Source organism: Haliotis asinina, chromosome 5 (assembly GCF_037392515.1).
Source record: "Haliotis asinina isolate JCU_RB_2024 chromosome 5, JCU_Hal_asi_v2, whole genome shotgun sequence".
In the NCBI taxonomy this organism is placed as follows: Eukaryota; Metazoa; Mollusca; class Gastropoda; order Lepetellida; family Haliotidae; genus Haliotis; species Haliotis asinina.
Genome location: NC_090284.1, coordinates 24,524,785 through 24,540,858, shown reverse-complemented (window position 1 = coordinate 24,540,858; position 16,074 = coordinate 24,524,785). Strand labels below are relative to the sequence as shown.

Genomic DNA, 16,074 nt, shown 5'->3' with positions numbered 1-16,074 from the left:
CTGTCCTCATCAAAACAAAAAAATGGCTACTGAGAATGGAAAAGCTGAATTGCTATAACTCCAAGCATGTCAGGAGAAATACTAGCTCAAGTCTGTGACTAAAGATAAGTATTTCATCTTATGTTTGTGCTGTTATATCAATCATCAGTCACCTCTCCTTTTTCTAACAGTTAAAAAATTGATGTGTAAGTAATGAGTATAGAACATTCAAAATGCTTTTCATAAGTTAAGCAGACCCTGGAGGCCAAAATGGGCCCCTATCATAATGTTAATAAAATGTGTCACATGTCAAGCTAGTGCATCATTATTCCTGCTTATTTAAGTTGGAAGTAGTTGTGATTCACTGTTTGAACTGTAAAGGTATGACTCTGGAGGAAGCCAAAAAGAAAGGCCTGATTGGACATGGAATCACACCAATGCCAAGAGAAATGGCGTATCCACTTTTCAAGGGAGATAACTGGCATGATAATTATGACCTTATCAGGTAAGCATGATGCTTCTATTTGTCTCTGTTGATGTTAGCAAACATATCTGACAAAGTGTAGATGGTGAGCTGTAATGCATGTGTAGGAGGGTGTGGAGTCATCCCATAGATGACATCCCTACCTTGTCAGCTTGCTGACAGGGTTAACCTCTTTGGTCATGTGTACAAGGCATCCAACTTTGGATCAGAAGGTCCGTCGTTCGAATTTCATCACAGGACGCCCAATGTGAGGTGAACACGTTCAAATCAAATTTGAGCAAAATTATCCTCAGTACCCAACTATGTGGCCTGGGACGTGCCTTCTGTTGACGGGGGAGTATGTAACAGAGCGTGGAGTCATCCCATAGATGACATCCTTACCTTGTCAACTTGCTGACAGGGTTAACCTCGTTGGTCATGAGGGCAAGGCGTACGACTTTGGATCAGAAGGTCCGTCGTTCGAATCCCAGCACAGGACTCACATGCATCATCTAAATACTTTCTGGGGCATTTTGTGAAAGGTTTAATGTTGATTTGACAAAGTTATCTGTCTGTCATGCAGTTATAGGAAAATAGACATTTGTAGGACTGGTTTCCTTTCACAAAGCAGTAAGTTGATTGTAAGTCACTAAAGTAACCTAAATGCAGAGTTCAAAATTAACTTTTTGAGCTTGTGGCAAGTACTTGCTACCTGGTTTAAAAATAGGTAGCAAAATCCTTTACCTGGTAGCAGCATTTCGTACTGATGTTAATCCCTCTCTCCCAGTCCAATTACTGACTTTGGCCATATGTAACTGTATAAGTCTCCTGACCCTCTCTCCACTCACCCACCATCACTTCACTAGTGATTTACAGGATCAAATTCTCTAAAAGACTGTGGGTCTGCAGTCTATATCTCCATTCAAGTGGAGATCTATCCTTTGGGAATTATAGCTAATTGATGAACATAGTTGGTTTCTCTAAAATATACCAGGTAGCAAGTTTTTGCTACTGTGTTTTCCATTCAGGTAGCAAAATAGGATTTTTAATAGTGAATTTGCAACCTCAAAGCATTAATTTCAAACCCTGAAATGCAATGTTAAAGTAATTTTTGTGAACGGAGCCACTGTTTCATAGAAAACTGGCATGAATATCAGTCTGTGCATGCAACGTTTTAGGCATATATTTTCAGTTCATTCCAGTATGTCTTGTATGAATAACATGAGTAGGCAGCTTGGGTTTGAAACAAACAATGGGTGAGACTGGAACATGTATTTCAGGTTTCCTTCTGATGGTAAGAAGAAGCCACATGATTCTATCCAAACTTTAGAGACCAGCATCAACCATGGTAACAAGAATGGTGTGTACATAATCAGTATTTGTTTTCCTGCTGTAACATATAAATTGTTTCAATATGTGCTAAGATGAAATAACTGATCTGGTGTTGAATAGTACCATATTTGTCATAATAATAGATTGCAATTATAAAGTTTAGTGTAGAGGATTTTAACAAGATTCAATCTACGTTTTGATATTATGAATTCTGATAAAAAAATCAACAATTATCAGCATACATTCAGTGTTGACGAATGGTGTGCCAGAGTAACAGGACATTGGGTCTTGTAAGTTTCAGATGTCTGTCTGACCCTGTGAAAATTCATAGAATAAAATTAGGCACACATTTCCGATTTAATGTTTCTTGTAAATTGTAATTGGCATTGAAATTATTAACATTATATAATAACAAACATAAGATCTGTAAACAGCAAACAAGTGTCACATGTTACCACGGCACACCTTGAGACTAATATGAGCATACCATTCACAGACAATGTACGAGGACCCAGCCCCAAGAGGATAGCCCCCCGCACAGTAGATGTCAGCAAATGTGTGTCTGAGAGGGTGTCCATGATTCACAAACTGACCAGCCCTCGGGATGTGAGTAGATGGAAGGGAAAGGGAAGCCTGAACATTGGGAGACTCTTGTACAGGGATAAATCTATGTGCTCAGAGGATTTGCATAGTATCACACATTCCTGTAAATTCAAGATATACGGAACCCATGATGGTTTGGGGTAGAATAGGGCTTCAGTAACCCATGCTTGCCATAAATCTAAAAGGTGACTATGCTTGTCTTAAAAGGGCGACAAACTGGACTGGGTGGTCAGGCTTGCTGACTTGGTTGACACATGTCATCTGTTCCCAAATTGTGCAGACTGATGCTCATACTGTTGATTGTCTGGTCTAGACTCGATTATTTACAGACTGCCGCCATATAGCTGGAGTATAGCTGCGTATGGCTTTAAACTGAATTGACTCACTCACTGAAAGTGGCATATAACCACTCTCTCACTCACTCACTCACTCACTCACTCACTCACTCACTCACTCAAGTTTTGTGGAGACGAGAGGGGTGTGTGTGTGTTTGTGTATGAATATGTCCTGTCATGCATTTTCACTTCTGTGTTGCATGAACAATGAGCATTGATTGCAATATCCAGAAAGTAACAAAAAGTAACAAATACCTGCATCCCTCTCCTCAGTTCCTCCTGAGCTGTTTTCCCCTTACTCTTATAATTAGTCTCACCCTGTTTTCCCCTCCTACCAAGGTTTCAAACTTAGGTGAGTGACTGGTGGGTGGGTTTGAGTGATCATGAGAGTATGGCTTTATGATGCTTTTAGCAATAATCCATCGATATCAGAGAAATTCAAGCCAAGGCATGTACTTTTTAAATCGGACACCTGTTGTTTAAAAAGTTACATTTTTGCCTTTTCATCTTGTTCAAGATTGTGCTACTTCAGTAATGTTGCTTTTCAAATGATGTGTAATATGTGGTATATATAACTGAATATTCATTCCTATAACGAAGATGGATCCTTGGTGTTGAGAAAGTGGTGTACCATATACAGAAGTGAACAAAAATACATGACAGGGTTACCCATAGACTGATAAACCATGTTAGGATCCGGTTAGAATTGATCTTCGGTAACCCATGCTTGTTGTAATAGGCAACTAACAGTATCGACACGTCATCATACCCCAGTTGTGTTTATCGATGCTCATGCTGTTAATCACTGAATTGTCTGGTCCTGACCCGCATATTTACAGTATAAAACTATACTCGCTCACTCTCTCACGACATAATAAGTTGTCTGACAAGATGATGTCAGGTGGTGTGCATCCCTGCATCCTCGCTCGAGATCTGTATCTGCCAGTCTCTCGCAGTAGCAGTTGAATCTCTTTTGTGCTCAGAAACCACGTCGACAGACTGTCACATCAGATCTTCCATCTGTGGGACTGGACAATCTATCGATTCAGCAAGACAAGGGTGGTGAGGTTCATATCTTTGCTCATCCGGATGAAGATCTGGTGCTGCACCATAAAGACAGGAACAGAAAGGGAGAGGTGAGAACAGTCTTCTATTTCCTCACATAATCATGATGAATTTACTGATAGTATTCAGGTGTTTGCACAACTATCATGCATCCGATACTATGAAAGTGGCTAGGGGCAGTTACAGATCCAAGTCTTGTAAGTGAAATGACGACTTCACTCTCTTAAGACATCTTGTGTTTTTGGTTACAGTTAGGCTGACCGCTAATTCATCCGCATGAAAAGGTAAATGAGCATGTATTCTTTCAACACAATTTGGTTCTGGAACTAACTGTGTCTGGTGTATTTCAGGGTGTACACATTGGAGTGTCTGACTCAGCCACTTACCTGCCTCCCAAACCAACATACAAGGTGAGAGGGTCAGACTGGATGTAAGCATGCATCATCTCACTCCAAAACAATTCATTCTTGAGACACTAGTGAAAACCATATTGCACTAGTTTAGACTTTGTAGCTTGTCTAGGATGAAGACTGACAGGTGTACTTTGTTGATATTTTCAACCAGTTTTATAGTTTCTAGAAGCTTTGAAGAACTGGTTCAGAATTATAGCCCACACAAACTGCTAGTGAAAGATGATTATTGGATTTTTCCATGTTCTCAGTACTGCTACTCTTTGGTTAGCAGACTTACATGACTTTGGAAAGCTTGCGAAATTAAGTGGAAATTCAGAAGCTGGAGTAGCAGTAGGGCTCCTTTTTTTAAACCCAGTAGTAAAGTGAAGGAAAGTTCAAGCTTCTGTTTGTAACTATGAGTGTGTCATGATAGGATCCTCTTGACATTCTGACTACATGGGTATATCAATTTGACAAAGGTCCCCTTGAAACAAAAGTACTCATTGAGTTCTTTATGTTTACCTGAACCACAATACATACCCATGGAACCACCAATACACCTTCCATGGAACCACCTATACCCCCACCCATGGAACCACCAGTACACCACCCATGGAACCACTAATACACCACCCATGGAACCCCCTATACCTCCACCCATAGAACCACCTATACCCCCACCCAAAGAACCCCAATACACCACCCATGGAACCACCACTCACACAACCATGGAACCACCAATACCCCCACTCACACAACCATTTATACCCCAACCATACCCCACTTGTGACAACTACCAATAACCCACCAAGGAACCACCAAGTACACCTCCCATGGAACCACCAAGTACACCTCCATGGAACCACCTATACCTCCACCCATTGAACCACCTAAACCTCCACCCATGGAACCAAGAATACACCTTCCATGGAACCACCTATACCTCCACCCATTGAACCACCTAAACCTCCACCCATGGAACCAAGAATACACCTTCCATGGAACCACCTATTCCTCCACCCATGGAACCACAAGTACACCACCCATAGAACCCCCAATACACCACCCATGGAACCCCCTATACCCCCACCCATTGAACCCCCAATACACCACCCATGGAACCACCTATACCCCCACCCATGGAACCACCTATACCCCCACCCATGGAACCACCTATACCCCCACCCATAGAACCCCCAATACACCACCCATGGAACCCCCTATACCCCCACCCATGGAACCACCAATACCCCCACTCACACAACCATTTATACCCCAACCATACCCCACTTGTGACAACTACCAATAACCCACCAAGGAACCACCAAGTACACCTCCCATGGAACCACCAAGTACACCTCCATGGAACCACCTATACCTCCACCCATTGAACCACTAATACACCACCCATAGAACCCCCAATACACCACCCATGGAACACCCTATACCCCCACCCATGGAACCACCAATACACCACCCATGAAACCACCTATATTTCCACCCATTGAACCACCTAAACCTCCACCCATGGAACCAAGAATACACCTTCCATGGAACCACCTATTCCTCCACCCATGGAACCACCAGTACACCACCCATGGAACCCCCTATACCTCCACCCATTGAACCACCTATACCTCTACCCATGGAACCCCCTATACCTCCACCCATGGAACCCCCTATACCTCCACCCATAGAACCCCCTATACCTCCACCCATGGAACCACTAATACACCACCCATGGAACCACTAATACACCACCCATTGAACCACTAATACACCACCAATGGAACCACCTATACCTCCACCCATGGAACCACCAATACACCACCCATGGAACCCTCTATACCTCCACCCATTGAACCACTAATACACCACCCATGGAACCACCAATACACCACCCATGGAACCACCAATACACCACCCATAGAACCCCCTATACCTCCACCCATGGAACCACTAATACACCACCCATGGAACCACCAGTACACCACCCATGGAACCCCCTATACCTCCACCCATTGAACCACCTATACCTCTACCCATGGAACCCCCTATACCTCCACCCATGGAACCCCCTATACCTCCACCCATAGAACCCCCTATACCTCCACCCATGGAACCACTAATACACCACCCATGGAACCACTAATACACCACCCATGGAACCACTAATACAGCGCCCATGGAACCACCAGTACACCACCCATGGAACCACCAATACACCACCCATGGAACCCCCTATACCTCCACCCATTGAACCACTAATACACCACCCATGGAACCACCAATACACCACCCATGGAACCACCAATACACCACCCATAGAACCCCCTATACCTCCACCCATGGAACCACTAATACACCACCCATGGAACCACCAATACACCACCCATGAAACCACCAATACACCACCCATGGAACCACCTATACCTCCACCCATTGAACCACTAATACACCACCCATGGAACCACCAGTACACTGCCCATGGAACCACCAATACACCACCCATAGAACCCCCTATACCTCCACCCATTGAACCACTAATACACCACCCATGGAACCCCCTATACCCCCACCCATGGAACCACCAATACCCCAACTCACACAACCATTTATACCCCAACCATACCCCACTTGTGACAACTACCAATAACCCACCAAGGAACCACCAAGTACACCTCCCATGGAACCACCAAGTACACCTCCATGGAACCACCTATACCTCCACCCATTGAACCACTAATGCACCACCCATAGAACCCCCAATACACCACCCATGGAACACCCTATACCCCCACCCATGGAACCACCAATACACCACCCATGAAACCACCTATATTTCCACCCATTGAACCACCTAAACCTCCACCCATGGAACCAAGAATACACCTTCCATGGAACCACCTATTCCTCCACCCATGGAACCACCAGTACACCACCCATGGAACCACCAATACACCACCCATAGAACCCCCTATACCACCACCCATGGAACCACTAATACACCACCCATGGAACCACCAATACACCACCCATGGAACCACCTATACCTCCACCCATGGAACCACTAATACAGCGCCCATGGAACCACCAGTACACCACCCATGGAACCACTAATACAGCACCCATGGAACCCCCTATACCTCCACCCATGGAACCACTAATACACCACCAATGGAACCACCAAAACACCACCCATGGAACCCCCTATACCTCCACCCATGGAACCACTAATACATCACCCATGGAACCACCAATACACCACCCATGGAACCACCAATACACCACCCATGGAACCCCCTATACCTCCACCCATGGAACCACTAATACACCACCCATGGAACCACCAGTACACCACCCATGGAACCACTAATACACCACCCATAGAACCCCCTATACCTCCACCCATGGAACCACTAATACACCACCCATGGAACCACCAATACACCACCCATGGAACCACCTATACCTCCACCCATTGAACCACTAATACACCACCCATGGAACCACCAGTACACCACCCATGGAACCACCAACACACCACCCATAGAACCCCCTATACCTCCACCCATTGAACCACCTATACCTCCACCCATTGAACCACTAATACACCACCCATGGAACCACCAATACACCACCCATGGAACCACCTATACCCCCACCCATGGAACCACTAATACAGCGCCCATTGAACAACCAATACACCACCCATGGAACCACCTATACCTTCACCCATGGAACCACTAATACAGCGCCCATGGAACCACCAGTACACCACCCATGGAACCACTTATACAGCACCCATGGAACCCCCTATACCTCCACCCATGGAACCACTAATACACCACCCATGGAACCACCAATACACCACCCATGGAACCACCAGTACACTGCCCATTGAACCACCAATACACCACCCATAGAACCCCCTATACCTCCACCCATTGAACCACTAATACACCACCCATGGAACCACCAATACACCACCCATGGAACCCCCTATACCTCCACCCATTGAACCACTAATACACCACCCATGGAACCACCAGTACACTGCGCATGGAACCACCAATACAGCACCCTTGGAACCACCTATACCTCCACCCATGGAACCACTAATACAGTGCCCATGGAACCACCAATACAGCACCCATGGAACCACCTATGCCCCCACCCATGGAACCACTAATACAGCACCCATGGAACCACCAATACACCACCCATGGAACCACCTATACCTCCACCCATGGAACCACTAATACAGCGCCCATGGAACCACCAGTACACCACTCATGGAACCACTAATACAGCACCCATGGAACCACCTATACCTCCACCCATTGAACCACTAATACACCACCCATGGAACCACTAATACACCACCCATGGAACCACCAGTACACTGCCCATGGAACCACCAATACACCACCCATAGAACCCCCTATACCTCCACCCATTGAACCACTAATACACCACCCATGGAACCACCAATACACCACCCATGGAACCACCTACACTTCCAACCATGGAACCACTAATACACCACCCATGGAACCACCAGTACACTGTACATGGAACCACCAATACACCACCCATGGAACCCCCTATACCTCCACCCATTGAACCACTAATACACCACCCATGGAACCACCAATACACCACCCATGAAACCACCTATACCTCCACCCATGGAACCACCAATACACCACCCATGGAACCACTAATACACTAGCCATGGAACCACCAATACACCACCCATGAAACCACCTATACCTCCACCCATTGAACCACTAATACACCACCCATGGAACCACCAATACACCACCCATGAAACCACCTATACCTCCACCCATGGAACCACTAATACAGCGCCCATGGAACCACCAGTACACCATCCATGGAACCACTAATGCAGCACCCATGGAACTCCCTATACCTCCACACATTGAACCACTAATACACCACCCATGGAACCACCAGTACACCACCCATGGAACCACCAATACACCACCCATGAAACCCCCTATACCTCCACCCATTGAACCACTAATACACCACCCATGGAACCACCAATACACCACCCATGGAACCCCCTATACCTCCACCCATGGAACCACCAATACACCACCCATGGAACCACCAGTACACTGCCCATGGAACCCCCTATACCTCCACCCATGGAACCACCTATACCTCCACCCATGGAACCACTAATACAGCACCCATGGAACCACCAGTACACCACCCATGGAACCACTAATACAGCACCCATGGAACCACCAGTACACCACCCATGGAACCACCTATACCTCCACCCATGGAACCACTAATACAGCACCCATGGAACCCCCTATACCTCCACCCATTGAACCATTAATACAGCACCCATGGAACCACCAATACACCACCCATGGAACCACCAATACTCCACCAATGGAACCACCTATACCTCCACCCATTGAACCACTAATACATCACCCATGGAACCACCAATACACCACCCATGGAACCCCCTATACCTCCACCCATGGAACCACCAATACACCACCCATGGAACCACCAGTACACTGCGCATGGAACCCCCTATACCTCCACCCATGGAACCACCTATTCCTCCACCCATGGAACCACCAGTACACCACCCATGGAACCCCCTATACCTCCACCCATTGAACCACCTATACCTCTACCCATGGAACCCCCTATACCTCCACCCATGGAACCCCCTATACCTCCACCCATGGAACCCCCTATACCTCCACCCATGGAACCACCTATACCTCCACCCATGGAACCACTAATACAGCACCCATGGAACCACCAGTACACCACCCATGGAACCACTAATGCAGCACCCATGGAACCACCTATACCTCCACCCATGGAACCACTAATGCAGCACCCATGGAACCACCTATACCTCCACCCATGGAACCACTAATACAGCACCCATGGAACCACCAGTACACCACCCATGGAACCACCTATACCTCCACCCATGGAACCACTAATACAGCACCCATGGAACCCCCTATACCTCCACCCATTGAACCACTAATACAGCACCCATGGAACCACCAATACACCACCCATGGAACCACCAATACACCACCAATGGAACCACCTATACCTCCACCCATTGAACCACTAATACATCACCCATTGAACCACCAATACACCACCCATGGAACCACCAATACACCACCAATGGAACCACCTATACCCCCACCCATGGAACCACCTATACCCCCACCCATGGAACCACCTTTACCCCCACCCACTGAACTACCCTTTTGCTGCAAGTCATTACTTGATTACTTTCAGACCTTGGAACCTGACCCTATCCTCAAGTTGAAGAGAATTGTTGGTTTTGGAGGTGGCACATATAGAGAGGTAATTTGATATTTGGGACTACTAGATAAAAAATTAGGGTTGTTAGATATACGAAAGATCTGACCCTGTCATATAGCTGCAATCAGTCTTTGATACACGTTTCACATGTTGAACCCATCTTACTCTGTTGGTAACACATGTTTTTGTCAACTTGTTCCGTCCTAAACAGATAAAAACAAAAGAAGTTTAGTTCACAGTCATTTAGTTTACAGACAGTCTAACTCAAAAACGTGTGGATTAGCGTTTATCAAGATACTGATACTTATTATTTAAGCCACATAATGCACTGTAATCATTCAAATATGTTCAACCTCTCCTTCAGGCAGTCTGGACGTTAGATGGGTCAGCAATTATCTACCCTTGTCATGCTATTGTGGTCATCATGAAGGTTGCCAGTGGACAGCAAAGGTTCCTGATAGGACACACAGACAAGGTACGGACCCAAATGATGAAACAGATAATCTGTTACTTGTAGACACAAAGGGCACTGGTTGCCAGGTATATCAGACACCGCTTTCTTCTGTGTAGAGTTGCCTCAGAATGGGAATGCCATGATTCAAATCCCAGCTTTGCTCTGCCAATATTTCTAGGTTTGTCATTATCATACTGGTGCCTGTGGATTTGATGAAAGTGGAGAACATGTAAGACATGAAACACTGTTTTCCTACATCAGGCAACAGGCTGATAAAAAAAACCCCTGAAATAATGTTCAGAGTAGTGTTATATACAAGGAGTGAATATACAAGGAGCATTATCTAGCCTCATGTAAGAATGTCGAGTTTTGATTGGTCCACGTGACTCTGATAAATACCATGTACATCCATCACAATCCGCAAGCGGGAGTATAAAAGTCGTATACTCCCACTACGAAAGTCATATCACCCCGCTACGCCTCGGTGACGATGCGAAATCAGAAAAGCGTGCATCGACAAGCCTTTAGTAATGTGCGGTGCATTGAGGTCAAATGATCAGCTGGTGTCAACATGGCAGCAAGTCGATTCAATGCGTGATGTTTTTTTTAATTTAGTGAAAACATTCAGCTAGATAAATGCCTTATCACTTCGTGTCGAGGGAAATACAGGGTTTTGTCAGTCCCTCGTAAGGTTGTATTCCCTGAGCCGAGGTTATGTTTTTAACTGCATGTGATAAAACAGCTTCATAATTTTTTAGAAAACCTAATAGGAATAATCTGTTGACACTAATAGGATGTAACTACCGTTTTAGTAATGTTTGACTTATACTAACACACTGCATGTTGAAATGTTGTTTAAAAATAAATTACTGTATGCCACAGTGAGTCGGATTTATTCCCTGTTCTACTTTTGCCTGTATTTCTGTAGTTGTGATATAGATTTTCAGCACATTTACCAGTGTTTGCACGTCCTGCAGGTATCATGTCTGTCAATGAATGGCAGCTCCACACTGGTTGCATCAGGACAGACAGGGCAGATGAGTGTTGTGCGGATTTGGAAGTTCCAGACTGGGGAATGTCTTGCCATGTGCAAGACTCATGTACATTCCCTCAGCAGTCTCAGGTGAGCTGGCGCCTTAGGCTGTCTGTTGATACACATGTCTGTGAGTTAGAGTTTCATCAACTTGCTTTCAAAAGACAATGAAGTGAAAACCTCTGTTTGCTGATTCTCATACTTTCATTGACATGCTTTTCTGCTTGGTTCCAGCTTCTCACACAAAGGCAATGTGCTCTGTGGAGTTGGCAAGGACAACCATGGGAAAAATGTAAGATTATCATCTTTCAGATATGTTATGGAAAGAGGTCATTAATCTAATTCCAACGTATCAAGATATGTTGTGTTGTTCATTGGCTGAATTCATTGACTTCATAGGAAAGAGGGACTTTTCTGGATATTATTTTGCTAATATTTTGTGAGATATGAATATAAACTAATACCATATTTATGAAACTTGTGAATAGTATTGGTTTCTAATTTGATTTCACTCATTAGAAACCAAACCATTCTCTTGTTTCATAAATATGCTAATACATGACACATTGTTTAGTATTCTCTATGTGTTAGAACAGTTGCTAGGGGAGAGAGGTATTATTATCTATGTGCTTCAGTTCATTTTGTAACATATCTACAACCAATATGATAATGTTGTAAAAGACTCTTCCCTGTCGTAGATGGTCGTGATCTGGAACACATCACGTGTAGCCAAGAGCCGGGAGGTGTCGGTCATGGCCAAGGCTCATTCCGATGTCGACATTAGCAGAATGAAGATTGCAGCCTTTGATGACACAAGGTGACTTGAAGTCCTATGTTGAAATGTCTTGTCTGTTTTAAGAATAAGCACCAAGAGAGTTGAATGAATCAGCAGCCATGCTTTAGACGAGTGCATGTATTTTCAGAGAATTCACCACTTGTCTTGTATATTACCATAGATAAGCCACATTTTGTAGACAAAACAGGGATAGCAATTTTCTGCAAATCCGCGGAAATCAGCAGATTTTAATGCAAATCAGTTGATCCTGGGCCCTGTTGGGAACCTGTGGCCCCAATGCTCACAGCTGATTTTCAGCTGAAATCACTTTCACCTGTTGCCATCCCTGCCAAAAATATATATCCTGTAGAAGGAGCTGTGCTTAAATATGGGTCCCACTTTCAACAAACTTTTTTTTGTGGTTTGAGCAAAAAATGTACCCTCAGGAACAGAGTTAGCAGAAGGTTTACTCACATGGAATGGGGTAAAATAAGCCATGTTGACATGTGATCGTCAAACTACAGTAGATATACCATTTTGATTTTAAGGGTCAAGTCTGGGAGTTGCCTTATCTAAGAGATCGGTTTATCTACGGTAATATGTAGTAGCTAGCTACTAGGATAACTGATTGAAAGCTGATATTGCTTGTGTGATATAAAACAATAACATGGATTGGTAATTTTTGCTAATTTCATAAAAGATCAAATCCAGCAAAAAATGTGCAGTTTAGACTTCCCATGGCTTAGAACATATGTTTGTTCATTTTATTGCATGAATGCCTTGACAAAATCATTCAAGTGATGAACCAGTGCAAGACATAACCTCCTGTACCTAGGATGTCTGAGCACAGTAACATTGTCTTCAGTATAATGGTATGCTCCTCAAGAGGTTAAGCTGTTGAGAAATTCTGCCAGTCTATGGATGTAACAATGTTTCATAGTTGAAAACGTCACATTTATGTGAGTTTATGGGTTTATATCGAATATTAAATTCACTGTTTAAAAAAGTTTCAGGTCTTTGCTGCTTTAATCAACTTGTGCTAATTTTTTAATATCAAAATCACTTTGGTAAGATTCTTTATATATCTTATCTTTTGTTTATGTATCCTACTTTCCAAAAGATTCTGTATATGGAGTCAGTTTTGAAAAGGGACACTGATCTCCATGTGATACCACAAGTCATTCATGGGAATGTGGTCATCCTATGAACATTGATAATTCATACCTAGCTAGAGATGAAAAAGTATCTCTGAGAGTATAGAAAGTATTTTCTCTAATTTTCTGAGGATGGTTTCCTGTGGCCGTGACAACATCCGTGTGTGGCGAGTGAAGGAAGGGTCACTGAGGTCAGCACCGGTGCAGCTTGGCGAGTACCACAACATGGAGTTTACTGATGTCAGCTTTGAGGCTGGCTACCAGCCAAACAAAGCCCCAGAGGAACGTATTTTGTAAGTAAAGAAAGATAAAATGTTCGTTTCAGTGTTCTCAACTGAGAGGCCATTGAAATCTGTTCGATACTTTAGGATAACTCACAAGAACATTCCATTTGGTTAAATGTTTGCTAATCTGTTTTTTAGTTGAAACATTTCACATGACACAGACAAGGGTTCTTTGAGATGGTCTGTGATGGTGACTGGACAGATCATCGAGATGAATTGCAATAATGAATCGCTGCTTGTCTCTGTTGCTAATCATAGTGTTGTTGTTTTAGATATGCAAGCAGTCGGTCAGGCTACATATTTGAGATTGACTACCAGAAGTTATCAATCAGACATGTCAAGCGTCTTCTTCCAACTGTCAAGTCAGCAAGACGAGAGAAAGAGACATTAAAATCAGGTGAGAAAGGGCATGGTTTTCACTGACTCAGAATTCATGTATATTCAAAACAGAATAAGCTGTGATTATCTCAATCAAAATGACTCCATCAGACAGGTTGTGACAAAAAATTCTTTAAGGTATCAGTTAACGGTTATGTAAACAGTTTTAGTATTTTGAGAATTGTACTAACTTAGTAAGAACTTTGAAGTATTGAATCCCAGTCCAGTATGTAAGAAAGTGAAAAATGTATATGCCTCATTATTATGGGAAATTCAAATTAACAAGTGTTTTTGTGTGTTGAGACTTATAATTAGTTGTGAAATTGTAATGAAATGTACTCTGTGATCTGCAGTGAGTATGTCTTTATAGGGACCGGCATTGGCATCAACAGCATCTCCGTGAATGAGACGTTCTGTGTGACAGGCTCTGATGATGGCTACCTCCGCCTATGGCCGCTTGACTTTGCTCATATCTATCTTGAAGCTGGTAAGAGGAATTCAACCTTGAGAATGTTCAGGATATTCTGAAATATTCCAGTGGTGAAAAGTAATACAAGAGTTAAAATGTTCACAAATTTGTTTATCAAGTATGTTAGAAATATGATAAGGTACAATGTCTGTTTTCAAGCCCTATGAACCAAGCCTGACATATCAGTGTTATATTTCAGAGCATGAGGGCCCTGTAACTGTGGTGGACTTGTCTCCAGATGGTCTCAAGATCCTGGCCGGCACTGCTTCAGTAAGTATAGTGGTGTTAGTCAGTAAGAGTCAAAATGGTTGATGATTCTTGTGGGTCAGTTTTTGAACAGCACAAGTGAAACACATTTAGAAGTCATGCGCATAATAAGGTAGAATTTATGGGTGTCAACTTTGGGAGTATACTAGTATTCTAATTCCTTCTTCAATTCACAGGATGAAGCTTAAAGAATATTCACTGAAATGTCATGTTTTCATAATAAAGAAGTTGATGTCCGTAAGTTCTCACCCTTTTCTTGTGGGAAAGTTTTCAGACTTTCAGATAAGGATGGGGATAGGGTTGCCTCACGTTAATTTAATGTTAACACCTTCCTGATTGTATTTTAGGATCACTCAACACAGACAGGAGTTTCATTACATTGATACTTATGAAGATCCACATGTCATCGTATCCCAGTTGCATAGATCAATGCTAATGCTGTTGATATTCGATTATTTAGAGACAGCTGCCATATGGAAGCTGGAATTAGCTGGAATATTGCTGAATGTGGCATAAAACTAAATTTGTTTGCTTGCTCGCTCACTCATAATGTTTGTTATATTTATCAATATTCATTTATTTTCCTCACTCACTCATGTTTTCTGTATTGACTCACATTCATTTACTCCTCGCTTGCTCACTCACTTATGTTTAATGTATTCACTCACATTCTTTTACTTTCCCTGAATAAATAATAAATCATGTGAAAAAGGCAAAATCTTGACTGATGACCTCAT

General features: G+C 43.5%; 1 protein-coding gene across 1 annotated transcript in view; it reads left to right on the top strand.

Annotated features, from left to right (window-relative positions):
- The window catches only part of LOC137283188 (WD repeat-containing protein 90-like), a 51,514-nt gene that overhangs the window by 4,450 nt on the left and 30,990 nt on the right, over positions 1-16,074 (top strand). Inside the window, exons 5-18 of the mRNA XM_067814631.1 lie at positions 361-484; positions 1,723-1,802; positions 2,271-2,380; positions 3,696-3,848; positions 4,128-4,187; positions 10,497-10,565; positions 10,888-10,998; positions 11,955-12,100; positions 12,245-12,302; positions 12,709-12,827; positions 14,071-14,232; positions 14,496-14,620; positions 14,972-15,088; positions 15,270-15,340. Of these exons, the coding sequence (XP_067670732.1) occupies positions 361-484; positions 1,723-1,802; positions 2,271-2,380; positions 3,696-3,848; positions 4,128-4,187; positions 10,497-10,565; positions 10,888-10,998; positions 11,955-12,100; positions 12,245-12,302; positions 12,709-12,827; positions 14,071-14,232; positions 14,496-14,620; positions 14,972-15,088; positions 15,270-15,340 (1,505 nt within the window). The remainder of the gene's footprint in view (positions 1-360; positions 485-1,722; positions 1,803-2,270; positions 2,381-3,695; positions 3,849-4,127; positions 4,188-10,496; positions 10,566-10,887; positions 10,999-11,954; positions 12,101-12,244; positions 12,303-12,708; positions 12,828-14,070; positions 14,233-14,495; positions 14,621-14,971; positions 15,089-15,269; positions 15,341-16,074) is intronic.